A 22,095-nucleotide genomic window follows, 5' to 3' on the forward strand; every position below is an offset into this window, starting at 1 on the left:
AGCAGATATATGCGATGAGCGGGATATGACTGAACAGGGAGTCTAGTGGTGCAGAGATAAATGACTGCTCTTGTACTATTCAAGCACAAATATATTTCCAGCCTGTCTTTTTTTATGAGACTAATTCTCTTTTAACAACAAAATGAAGACCGAAGCCGTTAAGGCTACAGTCACTTATTTATTCATGTTTGCTTTGCTTGGCCTACTTAGTGACGCATTCGAGAATCTCATAAGTGGGACAATTTTTTTTTTTTCTTTGCTAGCACAAGTGTCTTGATTTCCCTTAAAAAGGAGCCGCACGTACTATTCGACAGTTGTTAGAAAGATTTTTTTTTTTTGTTGTGCATATGTGAGAGGTACCACAACATCCACGACAGGAAGTGACGTCAGTCTGTAAGTAGATGATGAAATTTTGAAGCTAATTGTTAAGAGAAAAAAAAAATCGTAAAATCAAAGATAAAATTTAAAAAAATTTAAAAAATGCCAAAAGCATAGTTTCTCTCTTCTCAGTCAGAATGAAACACCCCGGACACACAGGGTAATCTGCAAGACATGCAAGAGTTTGAAGGTGGTGAAGATGTTAACATGCAGAATGCAGAATGAAGAACAGAGTGGGTGTTCCTTTGCACAAATTAGGACTTTGTTTTTAACAACAACAAAGGGGACAAAGGGCTGTAAAGATAGAGAATGTTTTTCCCTGACTTGCAGCTCTTTCATGACTCTGACAAAGACCTCAGGACGCCTCGGGCAACTCTCTTTCACTGATCCAGAAATTTTTTAGGTTAAAAAAAAATGTTGTTGAAGGTTCGACCACAAACTGCGAATGATGAAGCACTTTATTTTGTTTTTGTTAGAATACACATTTACTTTGAATGTGTGTGACATAAAGCTGGTTTCTTTAAATATGAATGGTGCTCGAGTAGACACTAAGAGGGCTTTTATTTTTAATCTAATCAGGAATAACAATTTAAATGTAATGTTCCTACAAAGAACTTGCATCACTAATGATAATGAATCTGATTGGAAGAGGAAATGGATTGGGGAAGATATTTATTTATTTATTTTTAGCCATAAGAGCAGTAACAGTGGGGGATTGGTATTCTCTTTTCTAAAGATTTTTTTTTTATTTTTTTTTTAACCAATCTCACATTATGTAGTTGAAATCATTCCAGGCCATTTGTTAAAAGTTTGCGCTGAATTTGAATTAGTGAAAATGTTTTTTATAAATGTATATGCTCCAACCTTAGCCTCACAAAGAATGCTTTTTTTTAGATACTTCACACAATGTTCTTTGCAATTGTAACAGTGAAGAATATCTGGTTGTGGGAGGCAATTATAATTGTACAGACAACCCATATTTAGACAGAAACCATCAGGAACCTCATGCTGCCTCCAAGAGGTCCCTTATTAAGCTGATGGACATTTTGGACTGTGTGATGTTTGGAGGTTTTTTCACAAAAATCAACCGGCAATATACCTGGGTTCACTCCACAGATTTTTTTTGTTATCCATAGGCCGACCTGATCGTGTGTATTGTTTTGCGCATCACATCAAGGTTTTCAATAGTTGCACAATAAGTCCAGTTGGATTTTCGGATCATTCCCTTGTACAAGTTTCAATTCATATAAAATATCTTAGGTTTACGGCAACACGGTGGCGCAGTGGTTAGCGCTGCCGCCTCACAGCAAGAAGGTCGTGGGTTCGATTCCGGGGCCTGGACCTGGTACACTTTCTGTGTGGAGTTTGCATGTTCTCCCTGTGTCTGCGTGGGTTCTCTCCGGGTTCTCCAGCTTCCTCCAATTCAGTCAGAAGAAGTTGATACACTCGCTGCGGTCTGACACTCGACAGTTACTGCGAGCATCAGCTGACATTCGTGCCTAAAAACGAGTGATGTGTGTTGTAAACAATAATGATTTTGATATTTTTATTTCAGTTTAGTTATTTTGGTGGTTACCAGGCTATTTGTTTTTTGTCGGGTGGTTGAACAAATTAAAGGGTTTTAAAAACTCTATTCTATTCTTTGCTCTGAGCCAGCGCTGGTATTCCTTAGCAACAGGAGCATCATCCTCCATCTAGAGCGTCGGTGTCCTTCAGCGCTGATGAACTAGTCTGACGGCGTCACCTCGTCACTGCCGATTGATTCATAGTTAATCTTTTCTCCTCTCCTCCTTCTAGCTGCTGTTGGCAGCACCGCTGACTCATTCCCTCCTTCCACCCAAATCTGTGTGTGGTTGAGAGCTAAAATCTCACCTCTATTTTCAGGATGCAGTCTGCAGTGCCCCCACTGCCTGTCTCTCTCTTTCCCTCCCTCTCTCTCTCTATCTTCCTCTCTCTCTTTACGGCAGACACCGTACACGTGGAGCCGGCCGAAGTCATGATCATGGACTTTTTATTTTGGCTTCGAGGGGAGTTTCACTTAGGAGGCAGACACACCACGTATCAACAATACCAATTGCCTGATCGAGCTCTCATAAGGTCAATTCCACATGTGGCTTCAAAAAAAAACAACCCAAAAAAACATTACAAACAAATATACTGTTAAAATTATGCAACTTCAGCAGCCTGACAATGCTGGTATGAGCTAATCAGAGATTAAGCACAGGATGTGGTAATGTCAACATGCAAAACCACAATTACAAAAGCATTCATTAGAAAAAACAAAAGTGAGTCATGAGGTGACGCTACGAAGGACCTGATCCTTGTGTTCGTTGCAGCGGTATCAACCCTGGTGAGTCCAGAACCCTTGAAAAGGCCCAGGTGGGTCACAAAAACAGGAATGAACAAAGTGTATCTGCTGTGTGGTGTCGGTTCGACAAGCCTCCTTGATTCTCATAATTCTATTTACTAATTTATTATTTAGATTATGTTTACTTTTGTGTTTACAGCTGCTTGGCCTGTTTAAATTCATCTCTCGTTCCCCCTCAGCTTCTAAAGTAAAAGACAGCAGAGGCCAAAAAGTTTTGAGGAATAGCAAAGCACCTCACCATCATTTCACAAGGGCCATAAAAATAACGCTTTCTGTCTGCAAGTGAAACCAAAGAGCCATCTTAAATCTAAAGCTGCAGTCACTCAGTACTCAGTGCTCACGACTCACTACTACTCAGCTCTAAAAATGATACCCAGGCTGCAAGTTTGCGCAACCCTGTTGGATCTAAACTCTGTCGCTTCTAGCCCAGTCACTAACAGACAGAGAGAAACAGAAATACTCCTGCCGCTCTGTGCCACAGCGCTCAGGCCACACTGACCTACAGAAACTGAATCGACTGCTCCTGAAACCTCCCCACATGCAGGCAGGCAGGCAGGCAGGCAGACAGCCAAGGGGCTCTACAGCGGCCACACAGTGTAAATGTGCATGTATACACAAGAGGCGCAAATGGAAACACACTTGAAGATGAAGGACAACAAAAGCTAATAAAACAAACCCGCAAAGGTCCCTGACTGACTGCAGGCACACACATGGCATAAATACGCAGCGGCAGCAGCTGCACCAACAGCACACGGCTGTCTGAGAGAGAAAACCAGCTGACTTGGAATAGCATTTGCATGGGACAACAGGAGACGCTGCTCTGCATGGCTGGTGGGTGTGACGTGCTCACCACCTCCAGGCGGTGGAGGTCAGGTGACGACGCAGCCGGCTAGCAAAACAAAAACAAAGCTCCTAGAAACAGTTTCAGAATTTCCTGCTGCAGCGAAGGCCACGTTCGTCAATACATGGTTTGTTTCGTCGGTTGGGTGGGTGGGTTGGTTGGCACTGCTCAGGATGCAAGCATCCGACAATTGGTTTGGCAGTCGTCTTTGTTGCGCGGTGCTTTTAAGACACTCGCTGCAGTGCACTCGTTCACTGCGCTCCGTATTTATACGTTCCAGCGACGTCAGCCAGCCACAAAGAGAGTTATTGTGGAGGTCCTACATCTGTCCGTGGTCAACTAGAGCCAGAGAGAGCCTCGCAACAGAGGCATGCACGAGTATGTGTGTGTGTGTGTGTGTGTGTGTGTGTATGACATAGTAAATCACAGCAAAATTTGTGCTTTTACTTTTCATTTGATCTGTTTCCAAAGCTCCAATCTTCACTTCCGCTGATCAAAACAAACAGGCCACCCCACTTGGAGCAACTTTGTTTTCTGTTTGCAGCTCTATCAGCTGGAAGCAAGAACTACCAGGAACCTGATTCGACTGGTTTCAACCCACAAACTGCCGCCCGGGTCACATGTTGCAGCCATCAACCCCAAAAGCAGAACAAGAAAAGCTTTCAGACCATGAATAACATTGGAGTAACTTACTTAGAATGATTTCTCCACTGAAAGGAAACTGAGAGGAAACATCATTTATAATTCCACCGCCAAAAAAAAATGTTTTTAAGTAAAACAAGGCGGGACAAAGCAATTCACTTTATCAGCGCATAGATGCAAATCCTGCCATTTCTTTCAAATGCAAAAATCCTCATTTAGCTTCTGAGTTCCGTCAATTCAGCCTCACACATTCCACCTCCACTTGGCCATTCTCTGCCCTTCAGCCCGTGTCTTGCACCACAAGGAAGAAACAAAAGAGGCCTCGTCAAATAAACTGCGGAGACAAAACACATACAGCTTCAAACGTTTTTTGGGGGGTTTTTTTTCTAAAGAAGAAGAACAAGAAGCTCGCTTATTACCCACTGTCAATCCAGCAACCCCTCAGCATTCTATTCCCCTCGTTCTTACTTATTTCCGCCCCCGCACCTGTTCCGGAGGGCCCTGTGGCGCAGGCGGAGAACCCACAAAGCCAGACCCCATTTCCTCCCACTGGTAAGAGTTTCCATCAGGCCGAGGGAGCGGCGGCTGGAGGGAAGGATCGGGGGAGATATCCAGTCTCAGCTGCAGGGACAGCGGACGCAGCGCCGCAGGGGCGAGACGGACAGAGCCTGGAATTCCATGGTCACATGGGACTTTGACACCCACCCGCGAGGGAGCGCTCTCAATGAACTATTGAATTTTGCGTGCGTGTGTGTACGGACATACATATATGTTGATATATGTATAAAAATATAGATGCATTTACATACGTATTTCTTCCTAACAATTGATGGTGACTAATTTGTCAATTTAGGAGTGTTACAGAACTTGTAGGATACTTTGAGTTGCCCTTGTGTCTGGGAATATTCTAAACAAACAGCACAAGCCATGACTAATCAGACACTTCTTCTCTGTGACTACTAAATTTTGAAAATTTTTGAGCGCTGATCGGAACCTTTCCTCCAGCAATGACGTCCCAGATCCAGCACTCGGTGTGATGAAAACATGAAGAACACAGAGTTCTGGATTTGCGCTGATGTGTGTGGAGGATACTATGGGCTTAACCAGTTGTCAAAGTCAAGGCCAACGGAGGTTCAGGTGTAAACACTCGAGTGTGTACTATGAAAGAAATGATGAAGGCCAATGTGGACCTTCAGCTTCGCCAATAAAACATCTCAAATATAGAGAATTTTGTTTCCTTCACATTAATTTTATTTCAACTTATTTTATCGAATCTGTTTTTCATCACGCATTAACAAAAAGTTTGAACCACAAAGTTAGGGAAGTAAGTATGCAGAGTATGCAGATTTATCATTAGGCTTCATAACATTTTTCTTTTCTTCTCTCTTTTTCTCTCCCCCCCCCCCCCCCCCCCCCCCTCCTTGTATTTCTCTCGATTTAGCAAGATAACTTATGTAAAAGCATGTGGCCTTAGTGCCCGAGTCTCTCCAAATACCAGGACAGGACATGCCGAGTGGATCCACTTCAGGATCACTACCACACCCAGCCTGGAGGTGTGCAGCTGCAGTGCCAGGGCGACCAGGGCGCCTCAGCCCTTATAGAGCCTCGGGTGTGTGTGTGTGTGTGTGTGTGTGTGTGTGGGCAAACATTTTGAATGGTTGGGCCACAATAGGTTGTAAAATGTGACAGGGAGGCCGGAGCAGGAGCAGATGGATGGATTGTTTTGGTGACCCACCTCATTGGAGGACAACATGTATCACGGGATATGCAGAAAACACTTGTTTTAAGGTTAATGACAGACTGATTATAAATCTCTTCAAGTTCGGCAGGCCGGATTTTAAAGCTTAACGGGCCGCATATGGCCCCCAGGCCGTAGTTTGCCCATGCCTGCAGTGGAAACACAACTCTAGAAACCCCCCCTCCAGCCCTGGCCCTCCCTGGGCCCTGGGCACAGTGGACCAGTGTTCTCAGTCACAACACACCGACAAACTGTTCTCAGCTCGGCCGACCACTGACTCAGACCTGCAGGGCAGCAGGAGGCGCTGCTCGATGATGACTTGTCGTGTGTCCCTTCAAGATGGGACAAAAAAAAAAAAACAAAAACACGGCACCCTTTGATGTAAATGCATCTCCAATGCAAAGATAAAGTTTTGCAATAAAATAAAAACAACAACAACAACAAGAACCCTCCTGCCTGCTTGCCGACGCGGCACTGCACACAGACTGATCATTATCATTCCACTGTTGGAGCTCTGCAGCATCAGGAGAGATCAGTGACCTGGCATCACCCAGCACGCTGCAGCAGCCTGCCGAGCAGCCACTGCTGGGCTCCCTGCTGCAGCTACTCCTTCTTCTCCTCCTCCTCTCCTCTCATACTCCTCCTCCCTCTCCTCCTCCTCCTCCTGCTGCTGCTCCTCCTCCTCCCCCTCTGATACTCCTTCACCTCCACCACCTCTTTCTCCTCCTCCTTGTCGTTTGATACTCCTCCTCCTCCACTCCTCTCCTCTATTATTCCTGCTCCTCCTCCTCCTCTTCTTCTCCTCTCCTCTGATACTCCTCATCTCTTCTACTCTCCCCTCTTCTCATATTATTCCTGCTCCTCCTCCTCCTCTCCTCTGATATCCGTCCTCCTGCTCCTCCTCTTCCTCACAACTTGTTTTAGCCAACAACTGTTCATCATTCCTCCAGCCTGCTTCCTCTGAAACATTTTCCTCCCCCTCGCCTCCTCCCCCTGCCCCCAAACACCTCGACATGTTTCCCTGTTTTTGTGTTCGATAAGTGCTTTGGCTAATCAATGCGGAGCAGAGAGCTAATTTGCTGAAAAGGACGAACATCATGGGGAAAAAGGTCAGAGCTGCTTCACACATATTTCATCCACACACAAAAAACAGGACGCTGGTCATTTCACACACTCTCGTGCAGGTTCCTGTTGTTGTCTGACGCGAATAACATTATCGGAATCCCTAATCAGAATCTGCTCATCATACAACTAACAATGCATACTTTCTAAAACCAGAGTCCAAACGTATGAAGGTAAAAATCAGTGCAGCTCAGAACATTAACTGACAGATGATTTATATAAAATGTCCGCGTCCTCATCTAGTCTGTGTCTCCATCTAACGAACCTTGTAGAGGAAGCCTTCTCCTGCCTTGCAGATGAAGATGCAGACGTCTTAGCTGGATATGCTGCAGCGTTTTAATATCATCGTGAGAAGGTCAGGGAACACGCTGTAGACGGGGTCAGAGCGGGAGGACAGGGAAAGTCAGTGTGCAATCTGACATGCGGCCGAGGAAAGACGTGGAATGTTGTATGTAAACACAGTCAGTCCGCAGGGACCGGGAACGCTGGACACAGAAAAATGCAACTAAGAAAGGTGGAATTGGACTTGTTCGGCACCAAAGCAGCAATTATTTCTCCTTTGGTTGCTGTCATTTTTTTTTTTCTAGAATATTTTCCTGAAAAGCTTCCATTCCACTTGGAAAACCTGGAAAGAACTCACATTTCTAGCCATGATTATGTCGTCTAGACCTCAAAATAGCATTGGAAAGTGGTGATCTTAAAGAGCGGCAGTGTCTCTTTTGGGCTCCCGGCTGGTTACTTTGAGCGTCGGACCCTGTGGAGACACTTCATCCATCAAAATCAACATGCACTCACTGACCTTTGACGCAGGGTGACACCGGGTGACACTCCCGCTCAGGGCTCGCTGTATAGATCAAATGTCTGGCTTGGTATCATATGACCGAGGCCCTCAGAGGTATCACCTTCGTCACACATCTCATGAGATCTCTTGTTGCCGCCTGCCGCTCCGTAATGGGGAGCTCTGAGTGTTTGACTCAGTGATTTCCATTACTGATTAACCACGCAGGATTTCAGCCAGCAGGATGGAAATTCCCAGTGTTATTTCACAGGGGAGAAATTTGTGCTGTTGAGGTCAGGTACGCTTGTAAAAGCTTTGGATTTTTAGTTGTTTTTTTTTTTTTAATTGACTCAGCAATAAACTATGCACAGGCAGAATATATTTCTCTTCGAAAACATGTGAGAGGAACATACAGAGGTAATCATCAGTGCCTCTGTCTCGGTCTCGACACAGACTGGGCGGACTCCGGATTTTTGATCAAGAGACTGGATTGAGACTCAACCGACACTGCAGTGACAGACCATAACAGAAACACCCAGAGTGACACTCCCCCATATTGTTAGGTAATCTATTTTGTAATTTTTTTGAAGGAAAGTTTTTTGAAAACCGTCTAAAATAGCTGGCAAAGCAGCAAAATGTTGAAGAAAATTATTAAAAGACACCTTGCTGAAAAGAAATGTTGCTGTTCCATTTAGAAGCAAACTTCTGGTAATTCTTTCTGTTTTGTTGTGATTTCCTTTGATATCTTACAGTCTCGGTCTTGTCTCGGTCTTGATACTCGCGAGTCTTGATAATGTCTCGGTCTCAGTTGGTGCCGTCTTGACTACAACACTACGTTTTGTAGACATAAGAGGCTTGCTTGTGGGGGATAATGGAGGCCGGGCAGCCAGACAGCCAGGCCAGGCTGGCTAGTTTGCGAGCTAGCGCACCGCTACGCTTCATTAGCCGCTGTTATGTCGCTGCTCATGTGTGTGTGTGTGTGTGTGTGTGTGTGTGTGTCTACAGCAATGTGGGTCAGACCAGAGAAGATGGTGGAGGCCATTCAGGCCAGTCAAAGCTGCGAGTGTCTCGTGGGACTGTGATCATCGGCATCACTGCCAGGCCTCTTTAGCGTTCTGCTGCATCCGCCCCAAACAGGTGGCGCTGCAGCCTCGCACAGCCTCCTCTGTTTTACCTTTGCCGAGGTATCGCTCTGGGGTTTGTTTTGCTTCTGCGCTGCAGCACACAAGCAGACCGAATTCACCGATTTTAAAAATAGACCACACCGGAGTGGCAGAAAATACCTCGACTCTTTTTTATTTCCAGCGTTAACAGCGTGAATCTCTCATGGTTTCCCAGTCTTCCCAGACTGTAAAGTGACGCCAAGCTCAGGCCAAAAATAGCCGAGTGGTAATTCAGAGATTGCTCTTAGAATATCAAAGCTAATCGATGATAATCTGTAATGCCCCCCACATTGACCAACAGCTATAGACTACCATAAAATGTGGGGAACAATGGCAAATGCAGAATCTGTTTGAAACATTACAAGTCTGGTGAATGATTAACTGGCAAAGCATGATTTTTCCTCATCATTGATGACAACTTAATAATAATAATAACTCACAGGCTGTTGATCTTTCAATATTTCTGTGTTCTGCACTGTGAAACATGTAAAGATATAGACAAATACAGACTTAGTCTATATAGTCATAGTCTTATATAAACATTTTAAAGGATAAAACACTAAAAAAAAAGAATATAATTTTATATTTTCAGCACAGCTACAGCCTAGTTTTACAAATGGTAAGAAGAAGAAAGAGAAGACACGATAAGAAAAGAGAAATTCTACTTTAAATAGCTGGGGTTGTGCATGTCCGAGTGCTTGTGTGACTTCTCTCTGATCACAATAGAGGATTCCCCACAACAATCAAACCAGTTTCCAAACGGCCAATACAATTTTAGTACGTCTCAAAACGCATCTCAGACTTGCCCAGCACAACGCAGCACCCTGCTCTGCAACAGCGCTGGTGAACTCTTGACCTCTGGCTGTTTACTTGTTTAACTTTTGCTTAATCCTAAATGAAAGTCTTTTCAAAACAACATAAGCCACCCAACAGAGCGTCACATGTGGCTTCACCCTGCAGAGAAAGGGTCTAAGCTGCTCACACGAAATGTCAAAAAGTGTACACACACACACACACACACACACACACACACACACACACACACACACACACACGCACACGCACGCACACACACGCTCCTTGTCTTCCGTCACTCTCCGTCGCTGCCATGCCTCGAGTGCCGAGTTACACAACGGAGATCGTCTTCCTAATGCGAGTACTCGGAGGAAACAGCATCGCAGCGCAGCCTCCTGCTCTTTTCAGGCCCGTCGTCCGCCCTGTGGCTTCAACGCACAAAACACACTCCAGCTCTTCTGCCTGACTGCTGACACACGTTCCACCACATATCCCCCCGTCAATCATTGCAGCTCAGTTTTGTTTGTGCGTGTGTGTGTGTGTGTGTGTGTGTGCGCGCGCGTGTGTGTGTGTGTGTGTGTGTGTGCACAACCCAGGCCCCAGATGGTGTGACAGACACAAAAAAGATAGTATTTCCCAAAACACAGACCTAATATAGCCCACATCTGAAAGTGAACGCGGCACATTCATCGCCTGATGACCGCGCACGATGGAGACATTATGGATTACATTGTCAGAGTGCCTCATCATCCACCTATCCATTGCTCCATTCCATTGCTAATTCAGGAAACAATGTGAGCGGATAATGAAAGAGGCCCGTTGCGGACAAACACTTGGCGATGCACAGAAGACCTAGCGCAGAGAAGAAATTCAGCAATTGTCTGAGAGTGCAAAGCAGAAAAAAAAAGCGCCAGTTAGCGCAGGAAAAAAAACAGGTTTGATATGTCAATACTGAAACAGGGTCTGTGAAACACAGATGCACGATGCTAACACCACTTTGCACTTTTGTCTCAGTACGATGATCCCTTCAACAAGACTCCATCCATTGGAGGACCATAGAAGGGTCCACTCATTCCATACCATCTGTAGGCAAGTAGCCCAGAAGGCTTTCATCCATGCCAGTTTGCTAACTGTGCTAACTGTGCACACCTTCGCTTCCGTCATTTTAACACAAGGGCCTGTTGTGCGAGGTGTGAAAAAACATCCGGTTAATGACCACTCATGCAGCCGGCCTTGCTTAAGAATTCTCCTGCAGAACTGGACCAGACCGGACCTCCCTCACCGGAAGAAAACGCACTGCTGCCTTCCATTGTGACCGCCGTCATGTGAGACGTCACGACACGGCGAGCAGCTCTGCCAGCATGAGTGTAGCTCTTTGTCGCTACCTGTCAGGCAACATGGGTCAGGCTAAATAATTCTTGATTACAGCCAGAAGAAGATTGTGAGGCCAAACAATGGACACAGCCGCGGCTCCCTGAAAACCGAAGCACACAGAGCTCCCGGTGAGGTCTGCTTAAATGCGCAATCACAATATTATTTGCTAAATAATTAGCGTGATTGCTAAAATGTAACCTTAAAATTAAAAAAGACTCCCGTTCATCTCCAAAAACAAAAACGGCCAAAGTCACTGAGATTCTTTCCGCTGTGCCCAACTGGCCGTGTGACGACGCCAGATATTTTCGGCGCCCGGTTGCTCCCTTCCCTGCGTGTGTGCCCGCTGAGCTGTGTTTGAGCGCGCCAGTCTGGGGCCTGGCGCTGGACCCAGTGAGCGCTGCCTGATCCTACTTGGCACGGCATCACTGCCTACCTGAGTCATCCAGTCTGCCTGCTCCTCGCCCTCCAGCGCCCATCAAATCCACGTCTCTCCACATTCCCACCCTGGTTTTACGAGGAGATCCGTCGACCGGACAACGGGGCTGCCCAGCACCAACTCAACAAGGCCTATGGACTTTAATATCGATTCACCGACACCAAAACGGGGCTCGATGACGTGGACAACAGAGCCGTTTGTCCTCGAACCCTACTCTTTTCAAAATATCTTTAAAAACGAACAATAATGGACTTGGAAAGCATGGCCGCTCGAGGGATTTGCGAGCTCCCAACATCAGAAACATTTCAACGTTTAGGATCATATCGTGAACGTGTTAAGCAATAAAGAAACATCCATATATCCATCTTCAATACCCTCTTCCTCCTGCTCTCAGGGTCTTGGGGGTCTGCTGGAGCCTCTCCCAGCTGTCATAGGCTGAAGGCAGGGTGACACCCTGGACAAGTGGCCACTTTAGCACAGGGCCACAAAGAGACAAACAAGCATTCACACTGACTCACAGACACACACACACACAGACACACACACACACACACACACACACACACACACACACCTACGGCCAATTTAGAGTTTCCAATTCACCTCCCACGCATGTTTTGGACTGGGGGAGGAAGCCGGAGAACCCAGAGAAAACCCACGCAGACACAGGCAGAACATACAAACTCTACACAGAAAGGCCCCAGGAGACCCCGGGAATGGAACCCACAACCTTCTTGCTGCGAGGCGGCAGCGTTAACCATTGTGTCACAAAGGAAAAAAACAAAAGCAAATCCAAATCCAAAAATCAGAAGATTAGGGATAACAATGACTCAGGAGGCCCAGAGTCCCTACTCACTAACAGGGATGATGTTTTAATCAAATGTCTTGTCATGTCTGTTGTGCTGTGTGTTGCTGTGCCAGTGCAGCTGTCTGGTTGGATTTGAAATTTCAACGTCATCAACTACGCCCTTTAATGGTGTCACTGGTTGTTTTGAACTGGTGTTTCACTGCCTGTGGATGTTGCACTACAGAAGGTGTGTAGCAGCAGCTCCAGCAGCAGCAGCAGCTCCAGCAGCAGCAGCGGCCCAACGATGCCATTGTTCAGCGATGCTACACACTGATGTGCGTCATGTCTTGTAACGCAGGAAGGATGCTGCTGCTGCTGTTGCTGCTGCTGCTGCTGCTGCTGCTGCTGCTGCTGCTGTTGTTGCTGCTGCTGTTCCTGTTACTGCTGCTGTTGCTGCTGTTCCTGTTAGTGCTGCTGCTGTTCCTGTTAGTGCTGCTGCTGCTAGCTGCTGCTGTTACTGCTGCTGCTGTGCTAATGTTGACGCGTGTTGACACTATTGCTGTGTAAGCTCTGCTCTCTACCAGCGACATAAAGAGACGAGTGTGGTGCTGTTATTGTCGCCATTACACGATGCGTCACTACCAGGCAGCTGCTTCAATTTGGGGATTAATGTGTATTTTTATTATTATAATAAAAAAAGAAAAAAAAAAGCTATGTTGTTGCAGTATGTACTTCTCATGCCTCTGCATGTAAAGATGCTTTTGGGGGACGGGGGGGAGCTGTGCAACAATGAATGTCTTTTTACCACCTCCCCCTTAACACCCCCCCACCCCCCCACCCCCTCGCGCCGTCACAGCACTCAGACTGCTGAGACCCAGACAATGAAAGGAACCAGCTCACGATGCAAATACAGAAAGACGAAGACATGGAGGTGCTGAGGGTGAAGAGGAGGTGGTGTGGGGTTGGGGGTGGGGGTGGGGGTGGAGGACGGAGGGAGGTGAAATGACAGGCGAGCGAGGGCGAGGGGGTGAGGTGGGGGGGGGGGGGTGTTACCTTTCGGGGGACGAGGATTTCTCTGAGTTCACGGACATGAGCGGAGCCTGTTAGCCGCCCGCTGGCCGAGAGGACCACAGGAGACGGCAAAGGAAAACAGAAAGCTGCTGCTGCTGCTGCTGCTGCTGCTGCTGCTGCTGCTCCTGGTGCTGCTGCTGCTGTCTCTCTCTCTCCCTCTCTCTCCCTCTCTCTCTCTCTCTCTCACTCTCACTCCTCCCAATGTCTCTCTTCCGCGTGTCGGGAGAGGAGAGGGTTGCTGCCTCCCCTCCTCCTCCTCTTCTTCCTCCACCTCCTCCTCCTCCTTGTCCTTTCTCCTCCTCCTCCTCTTCCTCTTCCTCTTCCTCCGCTCTCTGTCTCTCTCGTCCTCTCGTTCGGAGGAGAAGGATGGAGGACACGGCTCAGCAAAGGTTAATAAAAAGAGAGAGAGAGCCGGGGAGGGGGGGCGGCTGTGTGGTGCACAATCTGCCTGAAAGTGTGTGTGTGTGTGTGTGTGTGGGTGTGTGTGTGTGTGTGCGGTGCGTGTGTGTGCGTGCGTGTATGTGTGTGTGTGTGTGAGCTGATAAGGAAAGCAGCAATGTCAGCCCCTCCTCACGCCCAGCCTCCTTCCTCTCTTTCCTGCTTCCTTCCTCCCTTCTCCTCTTTCACCTTGCCTCCCTCTCTCTTCACTTCTCTCTTTGCTTTCACTGCCGCTGCTGCCACTGCTGCCGCTGCTTGTCCTCCTCTTCCCCTTTCTCCTTCTCCTTCCTTCCTTCCTTCCTTCCTTCCTTCCTTCCTTCCTTCCTTCCCTCCCTCCTTTCTCAGAGTCCGCCGGTGAAAATGCGATGAGATTGCCGAGGCTCTCGATGCTCGCCGCCCGTCTGTCCTCCGTCAGTATATTCCTTCCTTCCTCCCACTTCCTCCTCCTCCCGTCTGCCTGGCTGCCTGGCTGCCTGGCTGGTTGGCTGGCTGGCTGGCTGGCTGGCTGGCTCCGTCAGGCCTTCTGCAGCTCTGCACAACAACAGAGCAGTGAGCGAGCCGGAGCGAACGGAGCGTACCACTGTGTGCTCAGGAGGGAGGGGTGTGGGCTGTGACAGCAGCAGGGAAACTGACGGCTCTCTGCTAGCAGAGCGGCTCCGTTCTGCTCCCTCCCTCCCTCCCTCCTCCCCCTCCCTTCAATCAGTCCCCGTCCCTCTCTCTCCCTCTCTCTCTCCAAATTGACTTATTACGACATCATCCTGTATCTCAGGGCAACAGTGAACCCCCCCCCTGCCACCAAGTCATCTAATGTCCTAGTCTCTGTTTGTTTGTTTTTTAAATAAATTAAAAAAAAAACTCTGTATCTTTTAGGTGTCTGACTGTACACAGGTTTTCAGGGCAGATGGGATTTTGCTGCTTCTGCATGAGTGAGCGGCCCACAGAAGGTAGCCAGAGGCTGCTGCTATGATGGGGGGTCTGACTGCCGTCTCTCAATCTGACCTCGATACTGGAATGTGGGCGAGCCGGCTGCACGTACCATTGCCTGAATGTGTGCGCTTGTGCCTTTGTGCGTGCGTGCGCGCAGGAAAATTGCACTGTGGCCGGGTTTGCTGGGGTTTCCTGGGGTTAATGTTACGGTCGGGTCCTCCGGGGGATGTGGAGGGGGTGGGGGGGGGGCAGAAAGTCAGAGGGCTGATAATATTTTTACAAGAAGACAACGACGACAAAGAAGAAGGAGAAGAAGAAGAAGACGACGAAAAAGAAGAAGTCCTCCGTCGCTACACAACGATGTACACAAGTAACGTGAAGCCGGGACCGCCGGTCCGGCTGACAAGCATTTTAAAGAAAAAAATAAATAAATGTCACGCAACAACAATGTCAATAATCCATAAAAAAGTCTTAAACTATGACAATTAAATGGTTTCGTAATATTTATATCTTTATTAACTAAGAAAATACTTTTATACCGTTATACCATTTGTAGCTCGCTTTTTTCATCGCCATTTTTCGAAGATACACAATGCCTTCTGGGTAGCCCTTACTCCCAAGGGTGGTGCCGGAGAATCTCAATATTGAGGGCGATACAGCCCTTAAACTTGTCCCTCAATTTGACGTTCTGAGAATCGGGACAGCGCTTGCACTTCGCGGGAGCGAGCATTTTTGAGATTGAGGGTTGAGATTGAGGGTTAAAGGAGGAATTGGAATTCACCCCAAGAGTCATTTCAATAAAGAGCTGAATACCGTGGGGCTTCAAAGACAGCGATTTTGTTGTAACTTTGCTTAGGTTCCTTTTCTATTGACATTAAAGCACATATATTCCATGATAAATTCTTTCCTCCAATGAGGTGGGTCACCAAAACGCTCCACCAATATGCTCGCGCTCCAGCCCCTCTGTTACATTGTGGCCCCACCAGTGCAAAAGGTTGCCCACCTCTGGAATGGAGAGTCACGAGGGCCAGACGAGCCATCAGCAGGTGCTCTGAGGTGCTGAGGGCCACAGGCTTTTAGCAAGCACCGAGCAAGAGCTGCATGGGACACCAGCCTGAACCTCTGGGCCAAAATAATCACAGCCAAGCTAACAAAGAGCTGGGCAAGCTGTGCATCGTGGGCAAAGTCCTTTTTGTCTCAAATGTTTGACACGTGTGTGTGTGTGTGTGTGTGTGTGTGTGTGTGTGTGTGTGTGTGTGTGTGAGTGTGAGTGTGTGTGTGTGTGTGTGCCAGTGACAGAGCAGCTCCCCCCCCTAAAAGAATTTGCTGTGGTGCTCCGGGCTGCTGCGATTTTATAATCCGTGGCAGGGCTGCGGCGATAGGGGCTGTGAGATGATAGGGGGGGGGGTTTATCTGCAAGGACACATTTGAAAGGGCTTTCCCTTTTTTTACGTCTGTGTCACTGCAGATACCACCTCAAACTCATTAGCATGTCTGCTCCATGGAAATAGTACATCGGAGGGCGAGACACGGCACCTTGGTAAACGGCCATTTGATCATAAGGAAAGACACAGACAGACAGACAGACAGACAGACAGTGGGTTCTAAAAATTTAACAGAGGGGCTGGTTTCTCATAGGAGAAAAAAATATTATATCATGGGATATGCAGAAAGCGTGCTTTAATGTCAATTAAATAATGAACAAAAGCAAAGTTCCAACAAAATCAGTGTCTTTGAAGCCACACAAGTATTTAGCTCTTTATTGACTGACTCTTAAAACACTGAAAAATGGATGACATGCAGCTATTTTATGACTTACTGACTATTAATATAATTTCCTCAAGTTTGGCAGTCCAGTTTAGAAAGCCTCCACGCCTGGTGTAGACCATAGGTGTTAAACTTTGGCCCGCAGCATCATTTATATCACTAATAGAGCCGGCCTGCCAACCCGCCACTATTACACAGCACATGTACCGCATATACTATAAATCCCAGAACGCTGTGTTGGTATTTTGGTGCGTCAATCAGGACAGAACGTTCATTAATATGTCTATGATTATAATGACTTCACTGGTTTATTGTTATCTTATTTCTAAATGTATTAGGAGCCCGTGGAAACAGTTACTCTTGAAATTTAAATCAGCAGGCTGAAAATAAAAAAGAGGCATACAATTTTGTTTATATATAAGTTTTATTATTTATGATGATTGTTTTTTTTTATTTGAAATTCAATTTTGCAGGTGTACAAGTTATTTATTGTATAATATTAAGTTTTGCATGTTCCATATTTAGGTGGTTTTGGGTGCATATAAAAAGGTTCACTGTTCTATTTGGAGGAAGATTTTTTTCAATAAATATCAATGTTGGCCCGAGACTTTGTCCAAGTTTTAAATTTTGGCCACACTGCGCATTTGAGTTTCACACCCCTGAATTGTAAACGGAAAGGAAAAACGTCCACAGCGGCAGAATTCAAAATTTTAGACTATCAATTTCTCGCCGCCATGAGGTGATGTCTCGTTAAGGAAAAGATAACGGATAACAAAGAATAAGACAAAAAATCAGAGTGAAGCTTAAATCAGCATTGCTGTCAGAGATCCCGCACTTACAGCATCTCAGTGCTTTTGTTCCTTCAAAACACTGAATGACAGCTGAGCAGAAACAGAACAATAATAATAATAATAATAATAATAATAATAATAATAATAATAATAATAATAATACCTTCTAAAAACAAGCACGTTAGCCTGAAATCGTGGACAATCACAGCACAACAGGTGACGATAACACAGGGATCCACCATAAAGGCACAGTTTCACGGATCCTGAACATGCAGGAAGGCCAGTGCCCTGTCATGGCTCCACCGTCATGGAGCAGTGTCACCCTGCTCCATGACGGTGAACCCTACCAACTGCCTTCTTCACCAGCTGCACCATTAATGTGACAAATAAAACCTCGAAGGACATTTCTGTTTTAGCCAAGCAAACCCTGTACATGTAAAAGCTTCCCGACAGAAGAACGACAGAAACGAAATAGGGACTCTCTCTCTCTCTCTCTCTCTCTCTCTCTCTCTCTCTCTCTCTCTCTCTCTCTCCTTCTCGCAGCGCCATACAGTTCCACTTTCTCACATAAAAGAGCTACATTAGGCACACATGTCTCTGAGCCAAACTATTGTCCTCATTCTTTGTGGATGTGGGCCAGGGGCCAGTGTGTGTGGGTGGGTGGGGGGGGCTCAGTGCATCTAGACAGCTGGAAGAATATTGAGCTGATGTGAGGGACAGCACTCGGCCTTTCACTCGCTTTATTTGTTTCAATTTCCCATATATCCATACATATTGGGGGAGGGGGGGGGGTCAACTGAGGTGGGGGAAGGTGGCTTTTGTATGTGTGTAAAAACACATCATGATGGGGTCCAGATGAAGGGGTGGGCCAGCATTCTAGATCCGTCCAACTGCACGTATGCAGTCGAAGACAACCACAACCATGAGGGAAAATGCAACTTCAAGAAGAAAAAAAACTGAACTCGAACGGTTATAAATATCTGCATGTGGCTCCCAGTTTACATTAAATGTAGACTGATACTAGACACCCTCCCTCCATCCCCCACCCCTCCCCACAGACATACTTCAGGAATTCTGAAGGATGACAGCGGAAGGGGAAAAAAGCATTTGGTTGTCTCAACACCTCACAGCAGTCAGTTTGAAATTTTAAGGGCTTATCATCATTCCTTTCCTTAAGTGGGGGGAGCAATAGATGAAGAAGCAAGAGGGGGAGTAAGGGGAAGGGGGGTTAAGGGTGGGGGGGGCGATGACTCTCCTGAGCAGATATATTTTGGGAGCCGGTATTGAGGCTGCCGGGAGCTATCTTTAAGCGTCCTACTTCTCTTCACGGCCTGGTGGATGTCGGGGAGAGGGAAGGGGTTTATGCATGCAAACACACACACACACACACACACACACACACATACCGACACGGTCGTGCATGCCCCTCCCCCCCCCCTGAAATTTTGAAATTTGTTCAGAATCCTCCAGTATGCACGGAAAATGCAGAAGAACAACAACAACATAATCAAACAATGCAAACAATGGACTGTGTGTGTGTGTGTGTGTGTGTGTGTGTGTGTGTGTGTGTGTGTGTGTGTGTGTGTGTGTGTGCGTGTGTGCGCGTGTGTGTGTGTCTGTTGATGTGTTTATGTGTCAGCGAGAAGGTGAGTAGAAGCAGGAGGCAGGAGGAAGATGCTGGTAGCCAGGCGACAACATGCTCTTTATGTCAGGAGCCATGTTATTGACTGTTTGCTGTGAAAACAGCGCCCCCCAGAGGAAAGACACGTGTACACACACACACACACACACACACACACACCAGTATCTGAAACTGTACATCCATGTCCATGATTGCAAGGTTTCTCTGTGTGTGTGTGTGTGTGTGTGTGTGTGTGTGTGTGTGCGTGTGTGTGTGTCCATATGAATGGACATGCTGATAGCCCACGGTCTCCCTCGGAGTCGCTCTTTTTCCTTGTTCTTTTTTCAATTCCATATGGAGCACTTGTGCCGATGGGGAAACATGGCAGCAGCCCATAAATTCATAATGAAAGTCTGCATATAAAGCATCTTCATCACTTGGTTTAGTTATGACGACTATAACTATAAATAAAAGCCCCCCCCCCCTCCCATGCAAAAAAATATATAAATGCAGATTGTAATTTTCCACAAATAGAAAATGTTGCGGTGCTGCCCTTTAGACACACATGAACCAATGACTTCCTGGATGGACTCAACTTTAATGCAAAAATACAGTTTTAAAGTGGTTGTGTGATGTTGTCCGCAAATTCAAACAAATGGCCAGTTAGACGAAATCATCAGTGTATTTTGCAAAAACCAAATCCAAACTTCCATCTATCATTATCTGTGTTTTGATTTGGCAACTGCATCTTTCCGTTTCCATTCCATTTTTTACTCATCAATATGAACTAGCAATAGGTGTTTCGTAGATCAATTTGATTCAATTCAGTTCAAGAACTTCTCACATGCTCATAGGATGTGCAGTGAAATGTAAAAGGAGCAATGCTTACCAGAGATTGTGCAGACAGCAAAAAAAAACCAATCAAGAATAACACTATATACAACCAATTTTTATATATATATATATATATGTCGCCAAAAAAGTGACTAAAGTGACTAAAAAGTGTGAAGAGTGTGTAAGTGTGTGTCCCAGACAGCCACGACTGGAACCTGCGTTGCCGCCTGCTTCTTTTCAGTCAGAGCTGCTCTTAACACACCATTATGAGATGCACGTGTAATCTTTCCCCTCTCAGCCCTCAAGGCCCATTTCAACACAGTGTCCACCTCCTAGTGGTAGGACAATGGTTCGGCCGGATTGTACTCCTATTGTATTTTCTGCAAAAAGTGGCAATCAAGGCAAAAGTTTGTTACTGTTTTCTGACAGTGATTAATGTTTTTTCTTGCCATTTATATATACATGCACCCTTCATAAGCACATCTGGCATTGAAAAAAATACATACAACTCCATCGTCTGATTTCCAATAAAACCTAAATACTGTACATCCATCCATCAGTATGGGACTAAATACAACTCAGTGGGCTACTGTGTGACAGAACATGTTTCATGGCAATGAGCACCTCCGGAATACATTTCAACACTGTCATTTAAAGGAGAAAAAAAAAAAAAAAAAAAAGATCTAACATATATGTCATTAATATTTTGTACATGTCCATGTGTACAACTCAACATTTTTTCATAACTTGTGAAACCTCAGTCATTAGCTTCAAATCCTGTTTTAAGTGGGCCACTGACATTTTTCGAGTTGATCCAATTAATTAATTCTTTTAATGTCCTCATTTAATTTATAGTTGACCCAGCTGCTCCAGTGACTTGAGCCTTTGTATTTATTACCTCTCAGTAACAGCCGGCTATGGTTAACAGCATGCAGTCTCCGATGTCATAGGCGCAGCCGATACACTCAACAGCCAAAGTGTGTGATGGAGTGTGATTGCAACTGCCGGAATGGTATTTGAAAATAAAATAAAAATAAAATAAAATAAAAAGAGGGACAATACGACTCCAAATATTTCTCTCTGCTGCTTGTGTTCTGGCTCTGTATTGGTACTTGAGACAGCCAGTTCATTAGCTAAGAGTGCTTTGTTGAGTTGATGCATGGGTGACCTTTGACCTCCCTCTCTCCCTTCTGTCTGACCTCAGCATCTTCACCTGGCGACCACGTTTAGATTCATTCTCTCACAAATGAGAGTGAGCACCTCGTCACGTCAAAGCACACACAGAGCTTGACCTTTGACTCTCTGCTCACAGCTGTGTCTCATTGTCTGAATTTTAGCAAAATACATGAGAGCGACGTGGAAAAGTTTTCACTGGACTGGAGTAACATCAACAGCCACTAAAATAAGGCAAAATAAACCAAAAGCGTTTTCTCAAAGATACTAAAACTTATGATAATGCTGCCCTCTAACGGGCCAAATGAGAATGACACTCCTGAACCAAGATTCTGCAGACACTGCTTTCTTGTCAAGCAAGCCATAACAGAGGCCTGCCTCAGTAAAGGAGCGTTTAAAGGACTTAAACAAACCGTTCTGCTTTTAGTTGGATTAAAGTAACAGTTTAAACTATAAAGCTTTTCATGTGAGTTTCTACTTCTGCTACAGTATCTGCATTTCCTGAGACGATTACTGCGGGCAGAGCCAGTAGACCTGTGGTCAACCGTCAGAGCTGCGTCAACATGACGTGCGTGATGATTGGCAAAACAGGAGCACTCCTGTAAAATTGCTGAAGTAGTATGAGGCTGGTGGTAGGATGTTTCTATAAGACTGAATATGAAATTACAGGCTTTGTGATGAAACTCAATGAGTTTAAATATCAGTTGCATGAAAAAAGTCGACTAAATGATAAAAGCAGACAGTTAAGGATGTGCTTCACAAATGGGGGGAGGTGGAAGATGGGGGGGGGGGTGGGGGGGGGGCTTAGTAGAGAACTCCGCCACTGAATTAAACAAGCAGAAATAACGCTGTTGTCGTGATCTAGTAATATTCTATATAGATGTCAATACATTTTAGCACATCCTCAGTTGCACTCGGGGTCCATTGAATCATCGTAATTCAAGCAAAAATAATCTTGGTGGTAGTTTTTCAATATAAATGAGTGATGTTTTTTTCCCATTTCCTTTTTTTCTTTTTCTTTCTTTTCTTTTCTTTTAATTCTGTGCAGCAG

The 22,095-nt window shown here is 45.8% G+C and overlaps 1 protein-coding gene across 9 annotated transcripts in view; it reads right to left on the reverse strand.

Annotated features, from left to right (window-relative positions):
* srpk2 (SRSF protein kinase 2) overlaps positions 1–22,095 on the reverse strand; it is a 57,016-nt gene that overhangs the window by 26,349 nt on the left and 8,572 nt on the right. The window contains exon 1 of one of the 9 annotated variants that reach the window (XM_076038081.1): positions 13,476–13,615. The exons of the other annotated variants lie outside the window; for them this stretch is intronic. Coding sequence (XP_075894196.1) covers positions 13,476–13,513 — 38 coding nt within the window. The 5' untranslated portion in view covers positions 13,514–13,615. Of the gene's footprint in view, positions 1–13,475; positions 13,616–22,095 lie in introns of those variants that run through there. 9 annotated transcript variants of the gene reach the window in all.

Source organism: Nelusetta ayraudi, unplaced genomic scaffold (assembly GCF_046127955.1).
Source record: "Nelusetta ayraudi isolate G7.1 ecotype Tasmania unplaced genomic scaffold, CSIRO-AGI_Nayr_v1 ptg000053l, whole genome shotgun sequence".
Classification (NCBI taxonomy): Eukaryota; Metazoa; Chordata; class Actinopteri; order Tetraodontiformes; family Monacanthidae; genus Nelusetta; species Nelusetta ayraudi.